The 27,671-nt window shown below is 41.8% G+C and overlaps 1 protein-coding gene across 1 annotated transcript in view; it reads left to right on the plus strand.

Moving 5' to 3' along the window:
- VWF (von Willebrand factor) overlaps positions 1 to 20,917 on the plus strand; it is a 175,099-nt gene extending 154,182 nt beyond the window's left edge. The window contains exons 44-52 of the mRNA XM_073567769.1: positions 7,943 to 8,071; positions 9,134 to 9,317; positions 12,794 to 12,834; positions 14,752 to 14,868; positions 14,950 to 15,048; positions 16,157 to 16,285; positions 16,879 to 16,918; positions 18,447 to 18,541; positions 20,282 to 20,917. Of these exons, the coding sequence (XP_073423870.1) occupies positions 7,943 to 8,071; positions 9,134 to 9,317; positions 12,794 to 12,834; positions 14,752 to 14,868; positions 14,950 to 15,048; positions 16,157 to 16,285; positions 16,879 to 16,918; positions 18,447 to 18,541; positions 20,282 to 20,470 (1,023 nt within the window). The 3' untranslated portion in view covers positions 20,471 to 20,917. The remainder of the gene's footprint in view (positions 1 to 7,942; positions 8,072 to 9,133; positions 9,318 to 12,793; positions 12,835 to 14,751; positions 14,869 to 14,949; positions 15,049 to 16,156; positions 16,286 to 16,878; positions 16,919 to 18,446; positions 18,542 to 20,281) is intronic.
- Positions 20,918 to 27,671: the final 6,754 nt, after the last annotated feature.

The following is a 27,671-nucleotide window of genomic DNA, read 5'->3' on the forward strand; positions in this document are numbered from 1 at the left end:
AGCGGTATAGAGGGCAAGAAGCATAGTCAGATGGTGGACAGTTTCTAGTTAGGCAGCATTCAATCATAATCATTAGATAGGAAAAGGTCAGGGTAGGCAGTAGATAAGTAGGTGTGGTTCCAGAGAAAAAACTGTGTCAATACCAAATGGATCAGGGACAAAAACACTATTGTAGACCAAAATGAACTTATTACTTATTGTAGAACGATGTTGAAATGGTCCATAAAAAATTTTGGGCACTTGGGCATTGGCTGGTTTTACTGTAGGGGTGATCGCACTGGTCATTGACCAGGCCTAGAGTCAGAACATGGCCAGATCCGTGTCATACAGCAACGAGGGAAGGGATCCTGAGAACCCTGGGGCATTTGGGCAGTAGCTGGATATAGGGTTGATTGCACTGGTCAATGAAAAGACCTAAAATCAGAACATGGCCAGAGCCGTGTCATAGAGTAACGGGAAAAGGGATCCTGAGAAGGCTTGGACATATGGGCATTGTCTGGATATAGGGGTGATGGCACTGGTCATTGAACAGACCTAGAGTCAGAACATGGCCAGAGCGGTGTCATAGAGCAACAGGGGAGGGGTTCCTGAGAAGACTGGGGCATTTGGGCATTGGCTGGTTATAGGGGTGATCGCACTGGCTATTGACCAGATCAGGAGTCAGTGCCTGACCAGAGCTAAGTCCAAGCAAAATAAGGAACCCCTCAGGAGCCAGATGATTGACATCTGGAAAGATGACAAGTCGTGAAAGCTTTCCATCAAAAGTAAGAATAGACAACAGCAATTTACTAGAGGCTTTCATCTATGGAGGTGTACGTAATTTCCAAATTGTGACCAATCGTATATTGTCTCTTCGCGACATCTATTTAATTGAGGTGCCAAAGAGATGCCAAAAACTACACACTTCTAACACCTGAGGTGTTGAGGTCAATAAGGACTAAATGTGATTCCTTTTTGGTCGCTTGTTAGTGGAATATGTCTGGCTTGAGTTACAGCACAAATGAGGTGCCAGGACAATTGCTAATTCGCCTGTAGGCACCAGTCTAAATAGAGATAGCGCTGCCTGATTAATTTACCAGCATTGTTCTGAAAAGAACACCACGTTGTCTTTATGGCTGGAGCTCCTTAGAGGAGCTTAGCATAAGCTTTGCTTTCATTTATAAGATAGTCCAAGGCACTTCTACATCCACGAGTGTGTTGACTATACCGAAAATGTTTGGGAATATTTATGGGGAACAATGAGCAGGCTGTGTTTTATGATCTCTCTTTCCTAAGTGCTTCAAAGCCTTTTTTATATATATTTTGACACATTCTAATTGAAAAAGCAGTGTATCCCGCCAAAAGAATAGGCGAGGAATCCACCGAATGGATGGCATGACTCCTTGGGTGGTCAGGGGCAAGAATTGTACTCATTAAGGTTCCTCGGAACAGGGAGGGGAGAAAAATGATGTTGTTGTTTAGTGCTAATAATTTATGGTGCTGTCAAAAGAAAACTACAGATGACCCTTTATGGAATCTGATTTATTCTTTTATAACTCACTTACAGGATCATGAGGTCAAAAATCATTCATAATAATGTACACTGCTCAAAAAAAAAAGGGAACACTTAAACAGCAGAATATAACTCCAAATAAGTCAAACGTCTGTGAAATCAAACTGTCCGTTTAGGAAGCAACACTGATTGACAATCAATTTCACATGCTGTTGTGCAAATGGAATAGACACCACATGGAAATGATTGGCAATTATCAAGACACCCTCAATAAAGGAGTGGTTCTGCAGGTGGGGACCACAGACCACATCTCAGTACCAATGCTTTCTGGCTGATGATTTGGTCTCTTTTGAATGTTGGTTGTGCTTTCACACTTGTAGTAGCATGAAACGGACTCTATAACCCACACAAGTGGCTCAGGTAGTGCAGCTCATCCAGGATGGTACATCAATGCGAGCTGTGGCAAGAAGGTTTGCTGTGTCTGTCAATGTAGTGTCCAGAGGCTGGAGGCACTACCAGGAGACAGGCCAGTACACCAGGAGATGTGGAGGGGGCAACCCAGCAGCAGGACCACTACCTCAGGCATTGTGCAAGTGCAAGGAGGAACAGGAGAAGCATTGCCAGAGCCCTGCAAAATGACCTCCAGCAGGCCACAAATGTGCATGTGTCTGCAAAAATAGTTAGAAACCGACTCCATGAGGATGGTCTGAATGCCTGACGTCCACAGATGGGGATTGTGCTCACAGCCCAGTACCATGCAGCCCTCCAAAGAAATGCCACCCCACACCATTAGTGACCCACTGCCAAACTGGTCATGCTGAAGGATGTTGCAGGCAGCAGATCGCTCTCCACAGCATCTCCAGACTCTGTCACATGTGCTCAGTGTGCACCTGCTTTCATCTGTGAAGAGCACAGGGCGCCAGTGGTGAATTTGCCAATCCTGGTGTTCTGTGGCAAATGCCAAGCGTCCTGCACAGTGTTAGGCTGTGAGCACAACCCCCATCTGTGGACGTTAGGCCCTCAGACCATCCTCATGGAATCAGTTTCTAACCGTTTGTGCAGACACATGCACATTTGTGGCCTGCTGGAGGTCATTTTGCAGGGCCCTGGCAGTGCTCCTCCTGTTCATCGTTGCACAAAGGCGGAGGTAGCGGTCCTGCTGCTGGGTTGTTGCCCTCCTACGGCCCCCTCCACGTCTCGTGGTGTACTGGCCTGTCTCCTGGTAGCGCCTTCAGCTTCTGGACACTATGCTGACAGACACAGAAAACCTTCTTGCCACAGCTCGCATTGATGTGCCATCCTGGATGAGCTGCACTACCTGAGCCACTTCTGTGGGTTGTAGAGTCTGTCTCATGCTAGCACGAGTGTGAAAGCACAACCAAAATTCAAAAGTGCCAAAAACATCAGCCAGAAGGCATTGGTACTGAGATGTGGTCTGTGGTCCCCACCTTCAGAACCACTCCTTTATTGAGGGTGTCTTGATAATTGCCAATAATTTCCATCTGTTGTCTATTCCATTTGCACAACATCATGTGAAATTGATTGTCAATGAGTGTTGCTTCCTAAGTGGACAGTTTGATTTCACAGAAGTTTGATTTACTTGGAGTTATATTCTGTTTTTTTCAGTGTTCCCTTTATTTTTTTGAGCAGTGTATTATGAAATGAACTCAACGTTTAATAAAAGGACTCTGTAAACTTTAAATGGGGTAGGCAATATCCTATTGACATTTTTATAAAGGTGTGCAAAAACTGAAATTTTTTTAGATGATTCATGTAAAAAATCCTGTCCTAAAAATGTAGAAATTGTGAACAAAAGTAGAAATGAGTATAAAAAATTGTCTGGCATGAAAAGTCCTAACAGATATGTCCTCAAAATAAATGAAGATCAGGTGGATTTTGGGGGGCAATTTGTCATCCAATACTGTTGTTTTTGGAAGTGGTATTTTGTTTTGTACATGATTTTCCTAGGTTGGACATGATGACAATGACCATAAGATTTGAACCAGTCAACTTGGCTGTTGGTCATGTGGTAAGTTGATGGTGGTCTTAGCGAATGACCATGAAAAATTATTTAAGTGGAATGAGCTCAGATTCCTGTTCAGAAATAGTGAGAAACAGGTTATTCCAAGAAAAAAAATGGATGAAAGAGTGATATATGGCTTCAAAATAACCATATAGAGATATCCATGTTCAATGTTAGTAGCTTATTGCTGGATAGAATTATACTTAGATTGTATAAATCCCCATAAGATAATAAAATAAAAAATAGTATCCAGTTCCTAGTTTGTTCCCATTTTTTTCATGATTAACCCTATCCCTGCAGTCTTCGTATATATGAGGAGCTTAATGCTTTTGGTGAAAAGTGGATAATAAGTTCAATATGGGCAGGAGATCCTCTTCAATGGTCCTTTTGCAATCTGATGGGCCACCTTTAGCAGTGGTATAATTAGAGTCATATGGGCACTGATGCAAAATTTGTACCTGTATGAATGTTGGTCAGATGTATAGACTTCTGTTATAATGTCCTCCATCCTAGCCCCCATCCTCTAATAATTTCTCCTACCCTGGGCACTATCTTATAAAAGTGTCCCTCTTTCTGTTCCGTATCCAGTAATAATGCTTCCTGTCCTTGCCTCATGCTGTAATGATGTCCCCGTCCTGGCTTCCATCCTGTAATAATGTCCTCCCACTTGGGTCCTTTCTTGTAACAATGTACCCTGTCCTGGGTGTCCATTCTGCCATTCTGTAGTAATGTCCTCTGCCCTGGACTCCCTCCTATAATAGTGTCTCCTATCCTGGGCCCCATTCTGTAAAACTGTCCCCTGTCGTGGGCCCCATACCCTAATAATGTTCAATGTCCTGAGCCCCTTACTGTAATAATGTTCCCTGTCCTGGGCCCCTTACTATAATAATGTCCCCTGTACTTGGCCCCTTCCAGTAATGATGTCCATTGTCTTGGGTCCGGCATCTTTAGTGATGGTGAGGTGGGTTAATCCAGGCTGTAAGCTTTCTTGAAGAGAGGCGTTTTCAAGTTCCATCTGAAAGTTCTGAGTGTTGGGGACTTAGTCGGCTTACTTAGAGGCATAATAAAAAATGAGGATTACTGGGTCATTCCTCTCATCCTCTGGTGTTTGTTCAACCCATTTCTTCATCTTGGTAGAGATGAAAGGCATTGTGACCCTATGTGTCTCCCCTCTTTTGTCGTTAAACTTTGTCCTAAGTGGACGAAGAACCCTTTGCCTCTGAAGAAAGATGGTTAATAAAATCAACGTGAGCTGTAGACTCTCTTTGACCGGACACCATTATAGTCACAGAGACTTCCGTTTATGTCTACTAGACTTGGAGGGCAGTGGTATAACCTGACCCTAGTAGTCTCCAATGCAAGATCTCCAACATGGCAACCTGGCCCAAGTAGTCCCCAAAGTAAGATCTCTAACATGTCAACCTGACCCAAGTAGTCCCCAATGTAAGATCTCCATCATGTCAACCTAACCCAAGTAGTCCCCAATGTTAGATCTCCATCATGTCAATCTGGCCCAAGTAGTCCCCAAAGTAAGATCTCCATCATGTCAACCTGACCCAAGTAGTCCCCAATGTAAGATCTCCATCATGTCAACCTGACCCAAGTAGTCCCCAATGTAAGATCTCCATCATGTCAACCTGACCCAAGTAGTCCCCAATGTAAGATCTCCATCATGTCAACCTGATCCAAGTAGTCCCCAATGTAAGATCTCCATCATGTCAACCTGACCCAAGTAGTCCCCAATGTAAGATCTCCATCATGTCAACCTGACCCAAGTAGTCCCCAGTGTAAGATCTCCATCATGTCAAATCAACCTGACCCAAGTAGTCCCCAATGTAAGATTTACATCATGTCAACTTGACCCAAGTAGTCCCCAATGTTAGTTCTCCATCATGTCAACCTGACTCAAGTAGTCCCCAATGCAAGATCTCCAACATGGCCCACAACTATTAAAGTACTTTATTAATATTGATCAACTCCTATAGACCAATAAGACCTTTTGGGCTCTCATAGTCTCCATCATCTGGGTGCAACTACAAGCCCTTCACCCACTATAATTATACCCCTGTTGGAGGAGAACTTTTTACCCAAGCAGAAGATGGAAATCTGGAAATTGGGTCTAACTTCTAGGAAACCATATAATGAGCAACCGGCCAAGATGGAAACAGAATATTAATAAATTATCTCATTTGGTTGTACATTTCAGTGTATACCTGAGCAAAAGCCGTGTGTAATGATCAATTCTCGACTTATCATTGTGTCTTGTCATGCACAGTACAGGACATATGGTACACATGGGGGATGACTAAGGGTTTTCTCCTTAACCTTTGTTTTAATTAAAGTGAAGCACTTGCACAAACACCTGGATACATGTAAAAGCCTTCCTCTTGTTTGCCTTCCATTAGTCTGATGAAACCTGTCAGCAGACAATAGATAATACAGAGGAGAGGATGAGTGGTATATCTAATGGTAACCCTTCGCATTCTCACTTTTGTGAGGGGGGGGAACAGGAGGTTTAACATTAAGTAAATGGTTGATTTTAGGCTTATGTTCCCTGAGCATATTTGCATTGACTATGTCCCTGTTGTGTCCATCAATGAATGATTTCCTCTTGCTTATACCGTAAGTTCCATACAACATGGAAACACATGAAAGAACATTCTACTTGGTAGCTGAATAAAAGCGTAACACTATAAAAACTAACTGGTAGGATGAAAATGTGTTTAGATGCACAATCAATATCTAATTTAAACAAATGAATAGCCCGAACCTGGGGCCATAGGGGCCAACAGGGCTACCTATGCTGTACTTCATACATTTGGTGGTCACTCTTCTTTAGCTATACATGAAGAAGAAAGAAGAGAGTAGTTTCAGGGGGCCACAGAATGAGTCCTTCCTTAGCTTTTATTTTGGCTGAACACATCACGTGATTACCAGTTTTGAAAAAAGAAGCATGATTTTGCGATACACTGTCAGGAGTTGTTACTGATATATGTGCCTCTATATGGACGCCCAGTGGTTGTGACATTTATTGGGATTGGAAGAAGGGTTCAAGTCAGTCTGGTATTAAATTGACATTGTAAGAAATAAGAGGGCTTAGAGGGGTTCAATTAGAGACCTTAAAGGCCTTTATGCAACCGCTGACTTCTGAATCCTCACAGACCACGGTGTCAGGAGTCTCCAATGCTGGTGGCAGGAGCCGGTTGTCATGTCACTGCAAGTATGCAAATTGCATCCTTCCGGCCACATTACAACTAGATGTGCACAGTCTTGCTCAATAGGAGTGAAATGGGCGAGGCCGAGCACGTCTAGTCGGCAAGTAACAACTTATTTGAAATTGCATACTTGCGATTACATGACCTCCAGCTCTCGCTGGTGGCACCTGAAAATCCTGAGGACTTCAGACTTTCATCCCAAACCTGGACGACCCCCTGAAACATAAATTGTAGAAAGATAATGGTGCATCCCTCTGTATATATACTCGTACAGTAAAATAAAGGGCACCTCAATGGGAACCAGGTTTTGACAATCATAGGATCATAGAATCGCAGAATATTAGAGTTGGAAAGGACCTCCAGGGTCATCGTGTCCATCCCCCTGCTCAATGCAGGAGTCACTAAACCATTTCACACAGATGTCTGTCCAGATCCCAGAGCATAATAAGGGACATTAAATTGGGGTAGAATAGTTTTGCTGCAAATTGAATTTCCCAGGAAAATCCACACAAACCGACAAATTTGCATTTTGCCTGTTTTGCTCATTTTTAATATTTTGCCCTTTAGCCCTCTATTTTTTTTCTGACAAAAAATATTAAAAATAAGTATTTTGTAATTGTTATAGTATATTTGTTTTACTTCTTCTATAATTTTTATTACTTTTATTGTCTTTATTTTATAGAAATTATTATTTTTTTTTTTTAAAATCTGAACTCTAATCTGAACCCTAACCCTAGCCCCAAACCTACCGCAGTTATAGGTTTGCAAAAAGTGTGTACATTTTACTGTACATTTTATTGTCATACTAATGTTTTTTATATTTTACAGGGGACAATCTTTACATGATTCAGTACTGTCTTCTTCAACCTCTGTCATTCCTCTCTATCGCTATCTATGCAGAGTGCAGCAGCTGATGACAAACTTTTCTTGATTGCTGCGCTCTGCATAGGAAATAGGAGTTCATGAACTATGGGGCGAGTTCTGCTCGTCCAAGAAGAAGCAGCACCTGCCACTTGAGCATTTCATAGGAAGGGAAGGGGACATGAACTTTTGTGCCCCCATAGAAAACGGTGCCTTGTTCCCTCCCTCTCTAGAACAGTTTTCTTTTTAGGTGCTATCATGTCCTAATTACACTTTTATTTTACAGCTATTTACTATAGTTTTCACTGTATTTTATGTCTAACAAGGTTTGATTTTGTTTCTTCCGTTTAGAGCTTTAAGTATGTAACCAAGCCACACGAGTGCTGCGGAACATGTAAACGGGCCGTGTGTGAACAGGAGGTGATCTCCAGAAGGAGAGGAGACATAGATGGATCAGACAGTGACAAACGCTATTATAGTGTAAGGGTAAAAATACCAACTAGTGTCCATGTCTTAATATTATGTGTGTTCACTCCCAAAAAACTCTATCCTCCTCTAACCTCTATCTTCTAGGGTAGTCTGGTTTTGAAAACCCATTTTTCAAATACCCAATCTTTCATTCAGAACACCCATCTATAAGCGAATCTCCTGAAATTTGATTTGGGTTGATTCGATCAATTTTAGGAAGGAAATGAGTTTCGGAACGAATAAATTGGATGCAAATTTAATCAGCCAGGAATGGGTTAACCTCCTCCCTCTTATATTTGGCCTTTCCTTGGTCACCTCACCTTACTAGTCCCGCTGCTGCCAGTCCTCCGATCGCCTCTTCCATCCACATCGTTGAGTCTTCCATCCACATTGTTGACGTTCCTCAAAACGATGAAAGGGTAAAGATAAAAGACACAAAAGGTGATCAGAGGACCGACGATGGGAGATGTACCGGGAGGGCAAAGGAAAGATTAATTTTTAAGCCCTTCCCCTTACTGTTTTATTTAAGCCCTTCCCGTTCTCTATAATCCAGCAAAATGCCGACCATTGATGATGTAAATCATCATCAAAAAATGCTAGATTTAGCAAATCGACCAAAATTTTCAATTCTGCCAAATTTGTGTTTTCTTATACAATTAGAAGTGAATTTGATTCACCTTGAATTGATTTGTTCCTCTCTTAGGTGCATATAAAGTCAAGGGCATCTCTGGAGGACCCCACATGTAATACTTGCTTTTACCATTGGAGGAGCTGCAGGGAAATATAACACTTATTCCCAGGATAGCAAAACACTATGATGTCAACTCCAAATCACCTTCACTTTAAAAGATCGTACTCTGAATTCAACTTTTTTTTTTTAATGATCTGTGTTTATCTTCCCCTATGATTTTTAGGACAGGGTGATAGTAAGTAATCCACTAAATACAAATATAGAGGATTTGTATCCAGCCCTCTGCAGTAGATGTATATTTACATTTTTTGGGGGGTTCTATTTTCTTCTACGGTGTTTTCAACATTACACATAACTGTTGATGGGGTTTTGGGTAATTGCAGGTTGGTGCAAGGTGGACATCTCCCTATGATCCTTGTATCATCAATGAATGCTCTGAAGTGAATGGAGAAGTCTTCACCCTGCAGAGAAACATCTCCTGCTCTGATATAGAGACCAAGAAATGTCCTACGGGCTATGAGCTGATCTGCATGCATGGTTCAGAGTGTTGTCCCACCTGCCAATGTGGTAAAGTCCTACTCTTCGATTATCTTGTATAGAGTGTACAGAGTGTTGTCCCACCTGCCAATGTGGTAAATTTCTACTCTTCTATTATCTTGTATAGAAAATCACTGTACTATGTACAGTATGGATATTATAGAGGGACTTCCAGGTCTATGTGCCCGAGCCTAGAACCACCTGGTATTGGTGGATCCCACTCCAATATATTTGGTCTGTCCAAGTTTTACATTGAAGGCCACAGCTTTCCGTCAAGCAGGGGTTCTTACGATGACAGTCTTTAAATATGGAGTAATAAGCATCTACAAAGGGAAATGGTGTACAGTTGTGGATAGAAAGGAATGGACCTTGCCTTTAACTCTTTGGAAATCCAGTAGTAGGAAACATAATTCTTAATTCTGCCCTTGATCTCCCACTTATATCCATGAACAAAGTGCTTCTCTTGACCGGTATCATCTGTCGTAAGAGATTCTGGAAGCTGCCACACTCATGGTCAGTCAGTCCCATCAAACTTTGGCCTACTACAATCAACATTTTTTTAACTATTAAAATAATGAAAAAAAGATATACAAGTATCTCCATAATTGTAATGACTTGGAGAATTATGTTACCAAGTCATGTTTACCGCATGGTAAACTCTTTAAGAAGGAAACCCAAAAAACACGATGGTGGAATTGTGGAATTTGTTCACCATTTCTCTCCATTTGGAATTTGTTTCTCTTTTTTCCCCGTCCATTACATACTAAAAGGGAATGGTTTAAGTAAAATTTGTAGATTGTCCTGCAAAAAACAAGCTCTCACATAGCATTATTAACTGAAAGATTAAAAAGGTATGGTTTTTGGAAGGAGAGAAAAATATGAAGCTACAAAAACAAGAAAAAAGTCGGCTTGTTTTGAAGGGGCCAGTAAAGAATTCACCCCAACAAACAGGCTCTCCATGCATGTATTGTGACTTTCACACAGCCGCGACACATGAAGCTGCGGTGCCAAACCGCTGATTATCGGGGGCGCTCCTGGTATCCGGGTTCCCGATGCAGCTATTCGGAAACTGCTAAAACTATTCGGATAAGCACTTATCAGGCTATTCGCTCATCCCTGACCAAACATTTACATACCCTGGTGATTTTGGCCTGATAACATGCACAGAAGTTGACACAAATGGGTTTGAATTGCTACTAAAGGTAACATCCTTACCTATGACCTGTTTGCTTGTAATCAGTTTGTGTGCACAAAAGCTGGGTGAGTTTCTGGGATCCAGACAGACTCTTGCATCTTTCATCTAGCCACTGACGTTTCTGGATTGTGAATCGTGGGGAAAGCAAAAGAATTCTCAACGGATCTACGGGAAAAAGTAGTTAAATGGTATAAAACAGGAAAGGGATACAAAAATATATCCAAGGAATTGATAATGCCAGTCAGCAGCGTTCAAACTGTGATTAACAAATGGAAAATCAGGGGCTCTGTAAAAACAAAACCATGGTAGGGTAGACCAACAAAAATTTCATCCACAACTGCCAGGAAAATTGTTCGGGATGCAAAGAAAATCCCGCAAATAACATCATCTGAAATACTGGACAAAGTGGAGAAAAAGCAAAAAAAACTATATCTATATCGATATCTATATCTATCTATCTATATATATATATATATATATATATAGACATACAGTCATGACTGAAAGTGTTGGCCCTCTTGAAATTGCACCTGAAAATTATTGCAATTACACATGTTGTGTTATACATGTTATACACATGTTTATTTCCTTTGTGGGTATTGGAGCAACACAGGAAAACAGAGAAGAAAAGGCAAATTGGACATCATTTCAAACAAAACCCCAAAATGGGCCAGACAAAAGTGTTGGCACTTTTAACTTATTATTTGGTTGCACACCCTTTGGAATAAATCATTGCAATCAATCGTTTCCTATAACCAGCAAGCTTTTTAAACCTCTCAGCCTTGAAATGTGGACCACTCTTCTTTTACAAATTGCTCCAGGTCTCTCATATTTGAAGGCCCTTCTCCCTGCAGCAATTTTAAGATCATTCCAAATGTGTTCAATGGGATTTAGATCCGGACTCTCCAGCACTTTGTTTCCATCCATTTCTGGGTGATTCTTGAGGTATGTTTGGGGTCATTGTTCTGATGGAAGATCCATGACCTAGGACGCAAACCCAACTTAATGACACTGGGCTCTACATTGCAACCCAAAATCCTTTGGTAATCTTCAGATTTCATGATGCCTTGGACACAGTCAAAGCACCCAATGGAAAAGGCAGCAAAACAACCCCAAAGAATCTTTGAACCTCCACTGCTCTTGACTGTAGGTGCTGTGTTCTTTTCTTTTTTGCCTCATTCTGTTTTTGGAGAACAGTATAATGATGTGTTTGCAAAAAAGCTCTATCTTGGTCTCATCTGTCCACAAAATACTTCCCTAGAAGGATTTTGGCTTACTAACATACATTTTGGCAAACTGCAGTTTAACTTTTTATTTCTATGTCAGCAGTGGGGTCCTCCTGGGTCTCCTGTTGTGTTTCTTGTTTTGTGTAGTGTTTGATTTCATTCAAATGTCGACTTATAGTTCGTGCTGACACTGATACACCCTGAGCCTGGAGGACAGCTTGAATTTCTTTGGAACTTGATTGGGGCTGCTTATCCACCATCCTTACTATTGATTGTTGCAACCTTTCATCAATTTTTCTCTGCCATCCACATCTAGAGAGATTAGCTACAGTGTCATTAGTTGTAAGCTTATTGATTATGTTGTGCACCATGGATAAAGGAACATCCAGATCTCTTGAGATGGATTTGTAACCTTGAAATTGTTTATATTGTTCAACAATTTTGGTTTTCAAGTCCTCAGACAGTTCTCTTTTCCTCTCTCCGTTCTCCATGCTTAGTGTAGCACACACAGACAAAAAATGCAAAGATTGCGTAAACTTCTCTCCTTTTAATCTGCCTTCAAGTGGGATTTTCATATTGCCCACGCCTGTTACTTGCCACAGGTGAGCTTTAACGAGCATCACACGCTTTAAACAAAAGTTGTTTACCCACAATTTTGGAAAAGCGTCAACAATTTTGTCCAGGTCAATTTTGAGGGGTTTATATGAAGTTATGTCCAATTTGCTTTTATTCTCTGTTTTTTTTTTTTGTGCTGTTCTAATATACACACAGGAGATAAACGTGTGTATAACAAAACATGTGTGAATACAATAATTCTCTAGCAGAAATATTTCATTTTCTGGAACAATTTCAATGGTGCCATCACTTTTGGCCATGACTGTATGTACTAAGTAGCGGGAGGGGGCAGTCCCAAATCTTACCCTGGGGCCCATCAGACTCTAGCTACCCCACTTTGTAGGACTCAATGTGCCACTGTACAGGGTCTCATGAGGTCAACAGATGAATATAGATTATGTACATTTTTATTTTTATACTTTTTTTAAAGGTTTTATTTTGAAATGGCATATTATTTTTTTTTTTTATAGAACCCATTCCTGGCTGCCTCCGCAATGGTACTATCATTGGGGTAAGTACAGAAAATACCAATCTGAACACAATTAACAAGCCTACCTTGCATGCTATTCCTCTTTTCCATATTCACACTGTATGTCTTCATGTCTCTGGCAACTAAATGGGATTGAGTATAAAGAACTCCACCATTCAAAATTTGAAGGCAACCCCTGAGCTAAGGGACAACCCCCAAGGAGGCTAAAAAGAATGAATAGAATTTTGAGAAACATTTTGTTTTTGAATAAATATTTACCTTTTAGAACTTTCGATCTTCAAGATTCGGGTTTAGTTGCCTTAATCTCCTCCAAAACTACAATATTAGACTATTAGGATCTGAAGACATTATGGTGGCGGATAAAATGCTGACGGTATAACTATTTCTATGGGGTGGATAGAAATCAATTTTTCTTCTTTTAAACTAAAAATAAGGCGCGGCACCTAATAGCGCAGATCAAGGGAGTAATTAAGATTGGCAGCAGATGTTTTGTTGCTAGGGAAGGCAGTCTTTTTCCCTTGAGATGGGTTATCTCAGGTGGCTTTACATGTGCTACAGATTACTCAGAATACACCATGTCCATGCCATCCTTCTTCTTCAGCCATAGGGATACTGTATGCAGAAGTCAACTGGCAATAATATCACTCTGCTATATATACATTACTTATATGTAAAAACATTATTACACAATGATTTGTTTTAGGCTGTGTTCACATCAGTATTGTCTCTTGTATTCATGATGAAAGCCATAATGTTCGACCCTATCCATAGCATGAAAATCCTCACAAAGATCCAAAATGCCCATCTGCTCGGAGTATCTTTTCTTAGAACATCTGCACTCTGATACACAACACCTTAACATTGAAGGGAATCTGTTAACAGGCTTTTCTTATGTAATCTGACGGTAGTATGATATAGGGAGAGAGACCCTGTTTCCAGCGATGTATCACTTAGTTTACTGGGTGCAGCAGTTGTGATACAATCACAGATTTCCTTGCTGAAGATCTAGCAGTGCTCAGAATGCTGAGCTGGGTATAACCCCACCCACAACACTGATTGGAAGATTTTTTTGCACACTGTATATTGACAGAAAGCTGCCAATCAGTGCTGGGGGCGTGGCTGGACTAGAAGGCACTAGACACCTAGTTCTGAAGGGATCATCTGCTGATAAAGCACTGATTTTTATTGAAACAAAGCACAGCCTAGTAAGTGAAAAATCACTGGAATAAAGGTCTCTGTCCCTACATTATGGAGCTTTTAGATTCCATACCAAAAACCTGCTGACAGATTCCCTCTAATTCCTGTTTATAATGCCTTTTTCCAATATCTTCCCTCACTACTTGCAATAAGAACTATCAAAACAATATACGGATACAGAACATTTCCTCAACCATTTATTCATCTCATGTAGATCATGATTCCTCTCGCATCAGTCCCCTAAAACGGGAACACCCAACGCACCTCCCCCACCAGAGTTTTTATAGAATATAGTCCCTTAAAAAACATTCTACATCATTTTTTTTTTAGAACTTCCTCTCTCCGTCAGTCCTGAAATACAAATCAGAGCAATAACTCCAGAACAAACATATACTGAAGCTATGAAGATCACCCTCTAGATATAGAAACCAGGCATCAGTCAAGATAGGCAGGGTACACACAACGTCACCTGCTTCTGTGAAGCTACACTTACCCTCTCATACACGATTTTCTTCTGCTTCAGTCTTCTCATGTAGAACGTATCTTTCTTATCTCATTTAATCAAAAAGAACAAAGTCAAGATAGGTAGGCTGCTCACAACTGTATCTATAGGAGCTCCCTCTCTTATGCTTTCCATTTGTTCCAGGGACTAAAATCTTCCCAAAATGATTGAAGATTTTAAAGGACAAGTATTATCTGTTCTCAGAGACAGTTGAAATTCTATCATTTTTATCCTTTCAGCCTGGAAAGACTTTAATGTTTGATGAATGCTCCTCCTGTGAATGCAGCGTTTCCAGTGGACCCATTCCAAGCTATAAGCTTTCTTGTAGACAGATCCGCTGTGAGTCGTGTCCAGAGGTCAGTTTTATCCCCGGCATCTTGTCCATTTTTTTTAAAAAAAAAATTTCAGTTAATAGATTCTTTTGTTTTTCTTCTTAGAATACAGTTTTACAGAAGACCAGCGGATCCTGTTGCGGTAAATGTGTACTGGCCGCCTGTCCTGTCACCATGAATAATGGAAATCGTGTCACAGTGGAGGTGAGGGCATATCGGCTAAGGATGATTGCTTTTTTCTTTAAGAAGGTCCCAAAAAATAAGCTGATCCTGGGTTGTTATTTTGATCTGATCTCTAGCGATCAGCTATAAAGAACCTGGCAGGAAGTGTTATATTTCTCTGCAGCACCACCGGAGGTGAAATGTAGAATTACACACTGAAGTCAATGTCCTTTCTATGTAATGCATGGCATTGATGCACTGGTCCTCCAGGGCAAGAGACGTATACTATAGCAGAATAGACTGTCCATAGATGACAAATATGACAAACTAGATGTGGGTCCAATGCTATTGCATTGGGAAGGCAGTGACATTGCGCTGGGGGTGGCGGCTGTCTCTCCCCCCTCCCCCACCGTGGTTTGTAGCCTGTGCTGGAGATGGGGTGCGGCACCACCAGAGGGCGCCCACACCCCCATCTCCAGCACAGGCCGCAAGCCACTGTCTTTCCTACCGGCTGTGACTGCACGGAGGTGTGTGGGCAGGATCCGGTGCATGTAGTCAGGCAACGGCGGGTCCTAGCGTGGTTCTGGCTGCGGGTCCTGGCAGCGATTCGGCGGCGGGTCCTGGTGGGGGTCCGGCGGCGGGTCCAGCGGCAGCGGCGGGGGTGTCCGGCGTGGGTGTTCCAGCAGTGTCCCACTGGTGGGGTACTGCGTAAGGGCCTGGTACCACCAGCGGGCACCATATTGGAATACCCATCACTTGGGTGTTCCAATATGGCGGTCGGCGTACTTCTGGTGCGGCGCCGTGGATTGTGAGATTCGAGGACGTCCGGACGGAAGTGGATGACGGACAATTTTAGGTAAGTATATAATAGATGTATACCTGTGGAATAGTCCGGCCCAATAAATCCAAACCCTCAGTGTGAACATAGCCTAACTTAGCTTTGTTTATTGAAACTTAAAGCAAAACTCTATGGAAGGTGGATGGAAGGGAGTCAATGATGACCGCGAGATCAGACTACACAATGCTTGTTTGTAGTCTGTAACCATGGTGACACATCTGCCTGCGTGGGAGCTGCAGATAGAGAAGCGGTAGGAAATAAGCACAATTACTCTACTGGTCTTTGTATCATCATAACGTCCTATCTTTTCAGCCAAATGAAACCTTACGAGACGGCTGTAACACGTACACCTGCAAAGCAATTAAACAAGGAGATCTGATGTTGGTAACTAACAAGACTACGTGCCTGGACTTTAGCAGAGAAAAATGCTTAGCGGATGGGGTGAGTGCTTATGTATTCAAGGATAAATGTGAGGAAGTACTTTGATTGCTAGAAATAAAGTATTTTTTAATTTTTAAGATTTTCACATTCATGTGTCTATAGATCTGTAACGTATTTAATTTAGAAAGAGGAAGGGGCAACATTTCTTTTCATTGAAGTCTGGGGGGGCTCAGTGACAGATAATAACACAACTACTGTCTGTAAAATATCTTTGTAGCCAACAGATTATTTTTTTTTTCTAAACTCTGAATCCCCAATAAACACTGAGATAAGCTGTAACATTCTATCTGTCTGTAGTCACCACTAGGGGGAGCTGAAGAGCTTACCGCATACAATCAAACACTTCCTATATTAGTCTTTACAAGTGGCCGTCCCAAGTTCAATGACCCCTGAGAAAGGGTTGGGGAAACTAAATCTATCCCTCACCTAAGTTCATCGACTTGTTACGTAGTTATTAATGGGTGACAATATGGACAACATTTGTCTATATAGTCATACAGTGTGAGTGATATTGTATCATAAAACTATGTCTTTATAGGTGTATTTACTGAATATACAGTAATTCATTTATTTGCTTATACTTTCTCTTATAGGGTAAAATCAAACAGCTTCAGGATTCTTGCTGTGAAACCTGTAAGTACAAAATATGAAATTATCTTGCATTAAAAATATCCCTTCCTTCCTTCCTACCTTCCTCCCACCCTCCCTTAATTCCTTTCCTTTTCCTTCCTTCCTTCCTTCCTTCCTTCCTTCCTTCCTTCCTTCTTTCCTTCCTTCCTTCCTTCCTTCCTTCTTTCCTTCCTTCCTTCCTACCTTCCTCCCACCCTCCGTTAATTCCTTTCCTTTTCCTTCCTTCCTTCCTTCCTTCCTTCCTTTCCTCCCTTCCTTCCTACCTTCCTCCCACCCTCCCTTAATTCCTTTCCTTTTCCTTCCTTCATTCCTTCCTTCCTTCCTTCCTTCCCTCCTCCCTTCATTCCTTTCCTTTTCCTTCCCTACCTTCCTTCCTCCCTCCCTTCCTTCCTTCCTCCCTCCCTCCCTTCCTTCCATCCCTCCCTCCCTCCCTCCCTCCTTCCCTTTCTCCCTTCCCTACCTCCCTTCCCTTCCTTTCTTGTCTCCTTCCTTCCTTCCTCCCTTCCTTCTTCCCTTCCTTCTCTCCCTCCCTCCCTTCCCTTCCTTCCATCTCTCCCTCCCTTCCCTTCCCTTCCCTCCCTCCTTCCCTTTCTCCCTTCCTTCCCTTCCTCCCTTCCCTTCTTCCTTTCCCTTCCCTCCCTCCCTACCTCCCTTCCCTTCCTTCCCTCCTTCCTTCCTTCCCTCCCTCCCTTCCTTCCTTCCTCCCATCCTTCCCTCCCTCCCTTCCATCCTTCCCTTCCTTCCTTCCCTCCTTCCTTTCTTTCTTCCTTCCTTTCTTCCTTCCTCCCTTCCCTCCCTCCCTCCCTCCCTTCCTTCCTTCCTTCCTTCCCTTTCTCCCTTCCCTACCTCCCTTCCCTTCCTTCCTTGTCTCCTTCCTTCCTTCCTTCCTTCCTTCCTTCCTCCCTTCCTTCTTCCCTTCCTTCTCTCCCTCCCTCCCTTCCCTTCCTTCCATCTCTCCCTCCCTTCCCTTCCCTTCCCTCCCTCCTTCCCTTTCTCCCTTCCTTCCCTTCCTCCCTTCCCTTCTTCCTTTCCCTTCCCTCCCTCCCTACCTCCCTTCCCTTCCTTCCCTCCTTCCTTCCTTCCTTCCTTCCTTTCCTCCCATCCTTCCCTCCCTCCCTTCCATCCTTCCCTTCCTTCCTTCCCTCCTTCCTTTCTTTCTTCCTTCCTTTCTTCCTTCCTCCCTTCCCTCCCTCCCTCCCTTCCTTCCTTCCTTCCTTCCCTCCCTCCCTTCCATCCTTCCCTTCCTTCCTTCCCTCCCTTCCTCCTTCCCTTTCTCCCTTCCTTCTTCCCCTCCCTTCCTTCCCTCCCTCCCTTCCTTCTTTCCTCCTTCCCTCCCTCCCTTCCTTCTTCCCTCCCTCCCTTCCTTCTTCCCTTCCTTCCTTCACTCCCTCCCTCCCTCCCTTCCTTCCTCCTTCCCTCCCTCCCTTCCTTCCTCCTTCCCTCCCTCCCTTCCTTCTTCCCTTCCTTCACTCCCTCTCTCCCTCTCTCCCTTTCTTCCTATTACTGTTACATCTGGCATGTAATGTTCTAGGTGTGGAGCCAGAGTGTAAACAGGCCGGAGTTCCTAAATACATTCAAGTTGACGATTGTGTATCACAGAGAGAGCTGAGCATAATGTCCTGTAAGGTGAGAACATGAGAGGCACTGATATGACATGTCTATATAATCGGGATATAGATATTTACAGGCACAGAGTGGCAAACTTTTTTTTTGCACGCACTGGACTCCCTCAAGTTCCTTTCCTGGGCTTCCGACTTCTATGGCTCCCGAATGGAGAAGAACATTTTCTCTTAAATCCTTGAAAGATGTTTTATCACATATAGTGTGATAAGTATATATATATAAATATGTGTGTGTGTAATAACATATATGTACTATATATACTGTTCATAATAGAGATAGAATCATAGAATGGTAGAGTTGGAAGGGTCTTTCAGGGTCATCTGGTCCAACCCCCTGCTCAGTGCAGGATTCACTAAACCAGCTCAGACATCTAGATGTCTGTCCAGCCTCGGTTTGAAGACTTCCATTGAAGGAGAACTCACCACCTCTTATGGCAGCCTGATCCACTCATTGAACATCATCACTGTCAAAAAGTTTTTTCTAATATCTGTATAATCTCCCTTTCGGTTTCAGATAGAACACCTCATCATTATCTATGCCATGAAAGTGGTTAGTTTAAAAGTATTAGGTGCAAAGTAAATCCGTAAATACTTACGGATTTATGACCCTGGGATTGGTTACCTCACTCAAGGAGGTATTCTTATAGTATGAAGTGATGGCATATTACTAGTATATGACATCACTTTATGATTGGACCCGCCTTCAGAGAGAAGGAGCCACCCTGACTGTTTTAGTTGCATAGTGTCTCTATTGACTATTTGTCTATGCCGGGAACCAAAGTCAGCCCCATAGACAGTGGGATGCCAAGGAAGAATAGTGAAGGGTATAGCTGGCCATACAAATTAGATGGCTGTCAGTCAAACGATTCTATGGTTGATTGTTTGGCTGACAGCCATCTCAGTCGACTCTCCCATACACAAGAATGCTCCTGTGTTCTCTATGAATGAAATCGGACATGCGCTATGAACATCTGTCCCACCCATCAGTTGGCCGGTGCCCCTATGAAAATTAGAGTATTCCGAATCTGTTGATATTAACGAGTACAGTCAACAGTAGTCTAATGTGTGTAGTGGACAGATGTCTGTCCAGCCTCTGTTTGAAGACTTCCATTGAAGGAGAACTCACCACCTCTCGTGGCAGCCTGTTCCTTTCATTGATCACTCTCACTGTCAAAAAGTCCATAGCTTTCTCTTTTAAAGGGAATCTGTCACCCCATTTTCGGCCTATGAGCTGCGGCCACCGCCATCAGGGGCTTATCTACAGCATTCTGTAATGCTGTAGATAAGCCCCCTATGTAAGCTGAAAAATAAGAAAAACGAGTTAGATTATACTCACTCGGGGATCCGGTCTGGTCAGATGGGTGCCGCAGTCCGGTCCGGAGCCTCCCATCTTCTAGAGATGACGTCCTCCTTCTTATTTCTGCTGAGGCTCCTGCGTAGGCGTACTTTATCTGCCCTGTTGAGGGCAGAGTAAAGTACTGCAGTGTGCAGGCTCCGGACCTCTCTGACCTTTCCTTGCTCACAGTCAAAGCACCCAGTGCCAGAGGCAGCAAAACAACCGCAAACCATCTTTGAACCTCCACCATATTTGACTGTAGGATGTGTTCTTTTATGTTGTAGATAAGCCCCTGATGGCGGTGGCCGCATCTTATAGGCCAAAAATGGGGTGACAGATTCCCTTTAAACAGATCCTGTTACAATGTTGTCTTATATTTATTAATTTATTTTTTTTTGCCAATTGTAGGGTAAATGCACCAGTACATCTATCTACAACACAAAAACCCGCAGTATGGAAGACCAGTGCGCCTGCTGTACAGCAACACAGACCGAACTGGTGAAGGTCTCCCTCAGATGCACCAATGGGACTACGGTAGAACATAAAGTGACGCAGGCCACAAACTGCGAATGTGTGTCCCGGAAATGTGAAAAGTAAAAATGTCTGACTACTGCTCTGTCTCCATTTTGAGCCTACATGTCCTGAACAAAAAGAAAACATCTCTAAAAATGTGCAATTTTAAATATTTTAGATTTTTAAAAGTTTCTATTTTTTTTTTACATTATTTCTATAGACAAATTCTTTTAGGTAATAGAAATACAGAGTATTTTATATTTTTTACTAATGAATTCAGGCTAGGACGAGTTTAATATTCTAAAAAGTAAAATTCCGCATTGTGGATGGTGAATTCATTGATCTGTCAATGACGGAAATTGCCGTATGTACCGAAAGAGGCGGGAAATGTAACTATTGCTTTTGGAAAACCCTAAGACCATGAATTCTATTAAGTATTAATACAATACTGTTCCTTGTGGGTTTTTTTTTTTCATTTTTTTCTTTATTTGTAAAAATAAAAATATAAATAAAGTACATTTTAAGAACTCAGCCAATGAACCCATATTCTTTCTCCACTGCGACCATTCCTCAGAATTAAATGGGACTGACATCTGATACCTCAGATGTCCAAGATGGACTCCGAAAACGGTGGGTCTGGTGCTTGTTCTGAACTATATCAACTCTGAAAGCTTAAAATGGTACCATATCAACTATATTACTGTGTGCAAGGACAATATACAGAGGTTGTTTACATGAGGTCTCCCAATTGTCCAGGGCGCCCAATCCTTTAAAAATCAGAAACTGTACCGATAATGCCAGTCCTGCTTTATCGGTGTAGTTTCTGAGGTTAAATATGCACAAGGACCATTGGTCTTTCACCCTGCGGGAGTATGGAAAGGAGGAGAGACACTGGTAAGTCCTATCCCGTGTGCATGGGTGGGTTATATACTGATGTGAGTATCACATGCCTCCAGCTGGACAGTCCCAATTTGGGAGAGATGTCCCATTGTCTTCATGTCTTCTGGCCAAGCAGCCTGAAAAACTGCTGTTATTGTTCAATTACTCCTTCTGAAGACATAGGACCTTGGGAGAAAGGTGTGTTCTATGGGATTTAGTTCCGGACTCATGTCTGGCCACTTCAAAACTATCCAGCGCTTTGTTTCCATCTGTTTCTTGGTGCTTCTTGAAGTATTTTTGTGTTCATTGTCCTGTTGGAAGACCCATGACCTAGGACACAAACCCAGCTTTCTGGCACTGGGCACTACATTGCGACCCAAAATCGTTTGGTAATCTTCAGATTTCATGATGCCTTGCTCACAGTCAAAGCACCCAGTGCCAGAGGCAGCAAAACAACCCCAAACCATCTTTGAACCTCCACCATATTTGACTGTAGGATGTGTTCTTTTATTTGTAGGCATCATTCAGCTTTCAGTAAACAGTAGAATGACGTGCTTTACCAAAAAGCTGTATCTTGGTCTCATCTGTCCACAATACACTTTCCCAAAAGATACTGCTGCACCCTGAGCCTGCAGGACAACTTGAATTTCTTTGTAACTTGATTGGGGCTGCTCATCCACCATCTGGACTGTCCTGCATTGCAACCATTCATCAATTTTTCTCTGCCAGCCACATCAAAGGAGATTAAATACAATGCAATGCATTGTAAATTTCTTGATTATGTTGTGAACTGCAGACACAAGAACATCAAGATCTCTGGAGATGGACTTGTCACCTTGAGATTGTTGATATTGTTCAACAGTTTGGGTTCTCAAGTACTCTTTCTCTTCTCTATATGTTCTTCATGCTTAATGTGGCAGACATAAACACACAATGCAGAGATAGAGTCAACTTCTCCCCTTTTTATCTGGTTTCAGGCGTAATTTTCATATTGCCCACACCTGTTACTTGCCATAGGTGAGTTTGAAATAGCATCCCTTGCTTGAAAGTTGTTTACCCACAATTTGGGGAAGGTGCCAACAATTTTGTCTGGCTTATTTTTCAGGTTTTGTGTGAAATTATGTCCAATTTGCCTTTTCTTCTTTGTTTTTTTTGTGTTAATCCAATACACACAAAGGAAATAAACGTTTATAACAAAACACGTGAAATTGCAATATTTTTCTGGGATAAATACTCCATATTCTTGAACAATTTCAATGGTGCCAGCACTTTTAGCCATTACTGTACATTCATTAATAAATGATTTGCTTTTTTGAAGTGTGATCTTGCCCAGGATTAAAACTCACAACCATCATTTCGATATATAGCCTGAAAGAAATATCCTATACATTACAGTGCAGTCTGTAGCTCACAGCTTGCTACCTGCAATGTATAGGATTAAGTTTGTGGAACATTTGGGTCAGGTGCTTGACCTGATCAGCCAAAGCTTGTATGGGATCCATGAGGATAACACACTTTTTTTTTCCTTCAGAGGAAAAAAAAATCCGAAATGGTCAGCTATAATGTCAGGAACCCCGCACTGAGCAAGCGCAGTGCAGGGTTCCTGACAGATGTCTTCTTTACAGGAACATTGTACTGGCATGTGGAGATACATCTGTTCAACAGTTTGATATATACTATCAGATATATATCAGCATATCTCTGTATACTAAATAAATATATATGAGAAAGGAAGGCAGCATGCGATGGATTGGCTGAAACAAATTAAAGCCAAGCCAAAGGGTGTGGCTTCTCTTACTCTTTTATATTCATAGAATCATAGAATCGTAGAGTTGGAAGGGACCTCCTGGGCCATCTGGTCCAACCCCCTGCTCAAAGCAGGATTCGCTAAATCCTCCCAGTCAGATGTCTGTCCAGCCTCTGTTTGAAGACTTGCATTGAAGGAGAACTCACCACTTCTCGTGGAAGCCTGTTCCACTCATTGATCACTCTGTCAAAAATTTTTTTCTAATATCTAATCTGTGTCTCCTCCCATTCAGTTTCATCCCATTGCTTCTAGTCTTTCCTTGTGCAAATGAGAATAAAGTTGATCCTTCTACAATGTGACAGCCCTTGAGATATTTGTAGACAGCTATTAAGTCTCCTCTCAGTCTTCTCTTTTGCAAACTAAACATTCCCAAATCCTGCAACCTTTCCTCATAAGACAGGGTTTGCAGACCGGTCACCATTCTGGTTGCTCTTTTCTGAACTTGCTCCAGTTTGTTGATGTCTTTTTTAAAATGTGGTGCCCAAAACTGGACACAATATTCCAGATGAGGTCTGACCAAAGAGGAGTAGAGGGATATAATGACTTCACGTGATCTAGACTGTATGCTTCTGTTAATACATCCTAGAATTGCATTTGCCTTTTTTGCAGCTGCATCACACTGTTGACTCATATTCAGTCTGTGATCTATTAGTATACCCAAGTCTTTTTCACATGTGCTGTTGCTTAGCACTATTCCTCCCATTCTGTATATGCTTTTTCATTTTTATTGCCCAGATGTAGTACTTTGCATTTTTCCCTGTTAAAAACAATTCTGTTAGTTGCTGCCCACTGCTCCAGTTTATATATATCTTTTTGAATCCTCTCTCTCTTCTCTAGTATTAGCTATCCCTCCTAGCTTTGTGTCGCCAGCAAATTTAATCAGTTTACCCTCAATTCCTTCATCTAAATCGTTGATAAAGATTTTGAACAATACAGGGCCCAGGACAGAGCCCTGTGGTACCCCACTTGAGACATTCTTCCAACTGGATGTGCAGCCATTTACGACCACTCTTTGGGTCCAATCACTAAGCCAGTTATGAATCCACCTAACAGGTGCCTTGTCCATTCCATACTTAGTCATTTTTTCAATAAGGATTGTATGAGATACTTTGTCAAATGCTTTGCTGAAGTCAAGATATACTATATCTACAGCATTTCCTTAATCCACCCAATCAGTGATTCCGTCATAGAAGGAAATTAAGTTAGTCTGACATGACTTATTAGTTACAAACTCATGCTGACTCTGTTTAATCACTTCATTCTCATCCAGGTATTGACATACATGTTGTTTAATAATTTGTTCAAAGATCTTTCCTGGTATAGAAGTCAGACTCACCGGCCTATAGTTGCCTGGGTCCACCTTCTTCCCCTTTTTGAAGATAGGAACAACATTTGCTCTTCTCCAGTCTTCTGGGACTTCTCCTGTTCTCCAAGAATTTTCAAAGATTATGGAGAGGGGTTCAAAAATTTCTTCTGCTATCTCCTTCAGTACTCTGGGGTGTAATTCATCTGGACCTGGAGACTTGAATTCATTTAGGTTAGCTAAGTGTTTCCTCACTATCTTTCTGTTTATAGATATCCTGGATTCTTCTATTCCCTTAATAGGACAGTGAAGAACAGTTGATGTTACATTTCCTTTCTGAGAGAAAACAGATGCAAAATAGGAATTTAAAAGTTCGGCCTTCTCAACATCCTGTCTTACCATTTCATCGTTTTCATCCAGTAAAAATTCTATACAATCTTTGACTTTTCTTTTACTTTTGACATATCCCCAAAATCCTTTATTATTGCTTTTGACATCTCTTGCAAGCCTCAATTCATTGTCAGCTTTAGATAATCTGATTTGTTCCCTGCAGGTTCTGCAGACAGCATTATATTCTTCTTTAGATATGCCTCCCTCTTTCCATTTTATAAACATTCTTTTCTTCCTTTTTAGCATGTGCTTAAGTTCTGTGTTCATCCATCCTGGTTTCCTTAAATGCTTCCTATTCTTCCCTCTTTTCGGAATTGTTAACAATTGTGCTTTGAGAATTTCATTTTTCAAGATTTCCCATCCTTCCTGGACATTTTTGTCTTTAAGGATATCCAGCCATTGGATCCCTCCAATTCTCTTTCTGAATCCCTTAAAATCTGCCTTTCTGAAATCTAACCTTGACGTCTGAGTCTTCACAGGTCTTCCTCCTCTAGTTATCCAAAATTCTAAAATAGCATGGTCGCTACCTCCTAGGGTCCCAGCCACTTTTACCTACTCTACCATTTCCTTCCTGTTTATAAGGATTAGATCCAAGGTAGCAGTTCCCCTTGTTTTCTCCCCTACCTTTTGGAAGATAAAGTTGTCAGCAAGAGAGGATAAGAATTTCCTTGACCTGTTAGTTTTGCCTGAGAGAGATTCCCAACAAATGTCTGGATAGTTGAAATCTCCCATGACAACTATGTCATATTTTTTGGAGAACTTGGCCATTTGATGCATAAAGAGTTCATCCATATCTTCAGCTTGCACAGGCGGCCTGTAGTAAATGCCTACAATGGTGTCCTTTCCATTGTTCTGTCCTTGTATTCTTACCCTAGGACTGAACAATGGAAAGGACACCATTACTTACTGAGGAGTAGTAATGGGCAAACTTGTGGATGTTAAGGTCTGGCCGAATATCTAAAAAAAGCTGAACATACCTGTGCCCGGACCCCATTCAGATAAATGACAGATGGCAACACAGGTTCTGATAGGTGGTAAGATTATTACTGCTGGTCAGAGAGCTGCAGTTCCCATGCTGTCAGATGACAGCATGAGCCAGCAGCTGTGACAGGCGGTAAAAAGGATACCTCCAGTTACAGTTGTCAGGTAATGAGAGAGTACTGCTCCCATCAGCCTATGCCTGCTGTTGCTGAAAACAGCGAGAGCATACGCTGTTGATGGGGGTAGTAGTCAGCTGGCCCCTGTGCTATAAATAAAAAAATAATTAAATAGTGCTGTGGGATCTCTTCTATTTTTGATAACCAGCACAGGCAAAACCGACAACTGCGAGCTGCAGCCCTCAGCTGTCAGCTTTATCATGGCTGGTTATCAAGAAACGGCATGGGGTCACCCACAGTTTTATCAGATCCAATTCTGGCGCTTTGCCCGGCCCTTTCCCTGGTGCGGTGGCAAACGAGGTAATATTGGTGAAGTTGATGTCAACTGTTTTATGGCTGCTGACATCATGGCCACAGGTTAGTAATGGAGAGGCGTCTATAAGACGCCATCATTACTTACCCAATAGTTAAGTTATAAAAAAGACACAGCTAGAATAAAATCCATTATTTGAAAGAAAGACAGTGAAATTAAAAATAAAAAACAGTTATACTCACCTTACACCTATTCCATTGAAGTCCTTGTCCCCTGTATAAAAAAGAAAACAATAAACAACCATGATACTCACCTTATGCCCATTCCATTGAAGCTCTTTTCCCCTGTAAAAAAAAAAAGAAAAATATTCAAACACCATATTTTTCACCTGTCTGAAGTGAAGATTAGCAACACTGTCCCACGTCGTAATTTATGTCTATGATATGTGGTTATCTTTGTCTAATATTTGCATTTGTCTGGTGATCTGAAACATGTAAGTGTCACAAACATGCAAAAGAATAGGAAATCTGCACATTCATTGGGTAATTGGTTCATTTATACCGGAACAAAAATCTTTATTCTCGGCAGCACATCATGTGGTGTAAGCAGGAGATGTGCTGCTGATAACATGATATGCATGAGGGCAGCATGGAATGATCTTTTAGTGTTTGTTCTATCCTCATCATTCTTCGTCCAATTGTATAAAAGAGGCATAGAATGACTGAATGCCTGAAGTCAACTTGTGTAAATGCAACATAAATGTTTCCGGGTGAAGGCAAATTATGTTAGCATTTGGGGCCCCACTTTAAATTTTTGCCTAGGGGCGCCACTTTTATTTGAGACCAGCCATGATTATAAAAGCACATTTTTAATTCTTGTATAAGGTGCCAGTTACACAAATATTTGTAGTTCACAATATTAGGTCTGGTTGGCAACTCAGCACTGTATAAGTGCACCCCTATAGACAACCCAGTTCCTACACCGACTCTACAGGTCCTGGCTGCTGCCTGCAAATATGAAAAAATACAAGAGGAATTAGTTGATATTTTAGCCAAAATATGCCTCTAAAGGAGCTTAAAGGGAAGCTGTCATCAGCTTTAAGCCTATGAAGCTGGCACCATGCTGCTGCATTCTAGTAAAGGGGTTTTCCTGTCGCAGAAAAAAGTCTACAATCGCTCTATGTGACTGCAGAATACCAAAGCGTTACAGTGTGTGACTCGCACCCTGTCATCATTCCTCCTGTAGACTACAGATGCGTAACCTCTGATATGCGATTTACTGTACATTTTTGCGGTCACAGGTTGACTAGACTCCTGGACCTCTTCTATAGAAAGAAGCCGGATAAGACTAGTTGGCATGTGACAGCAGGTATGCAACTACTCACATGAGGAATACAGGGGAATTTCATTGAATGACTAAACTATTTTCTACTGAGACAGGATGCCCCCTTTAAATACAAAACAATCATGATTGTATAAAAGCTGTACCTTGTAAAT

The sequence above is a fragment of the Dendrobates tinctorius genome, unplaced genomic scaffold (assembly GCF_039654945.1).
Source record: "Dendrobates tinctorius isolate UK_male_01 unplaced genomic scaffold, ASM3965494v1 ptg000020l, whole genome shotgun sequence".
Classification (NCBI taxonomy): domain Eukaryota; kingdom Metazoa; phylum Chordata; class Amphibia; order Anura; family Dendrobatidae; genus Dendrobates; species Dendrobates tinctorius.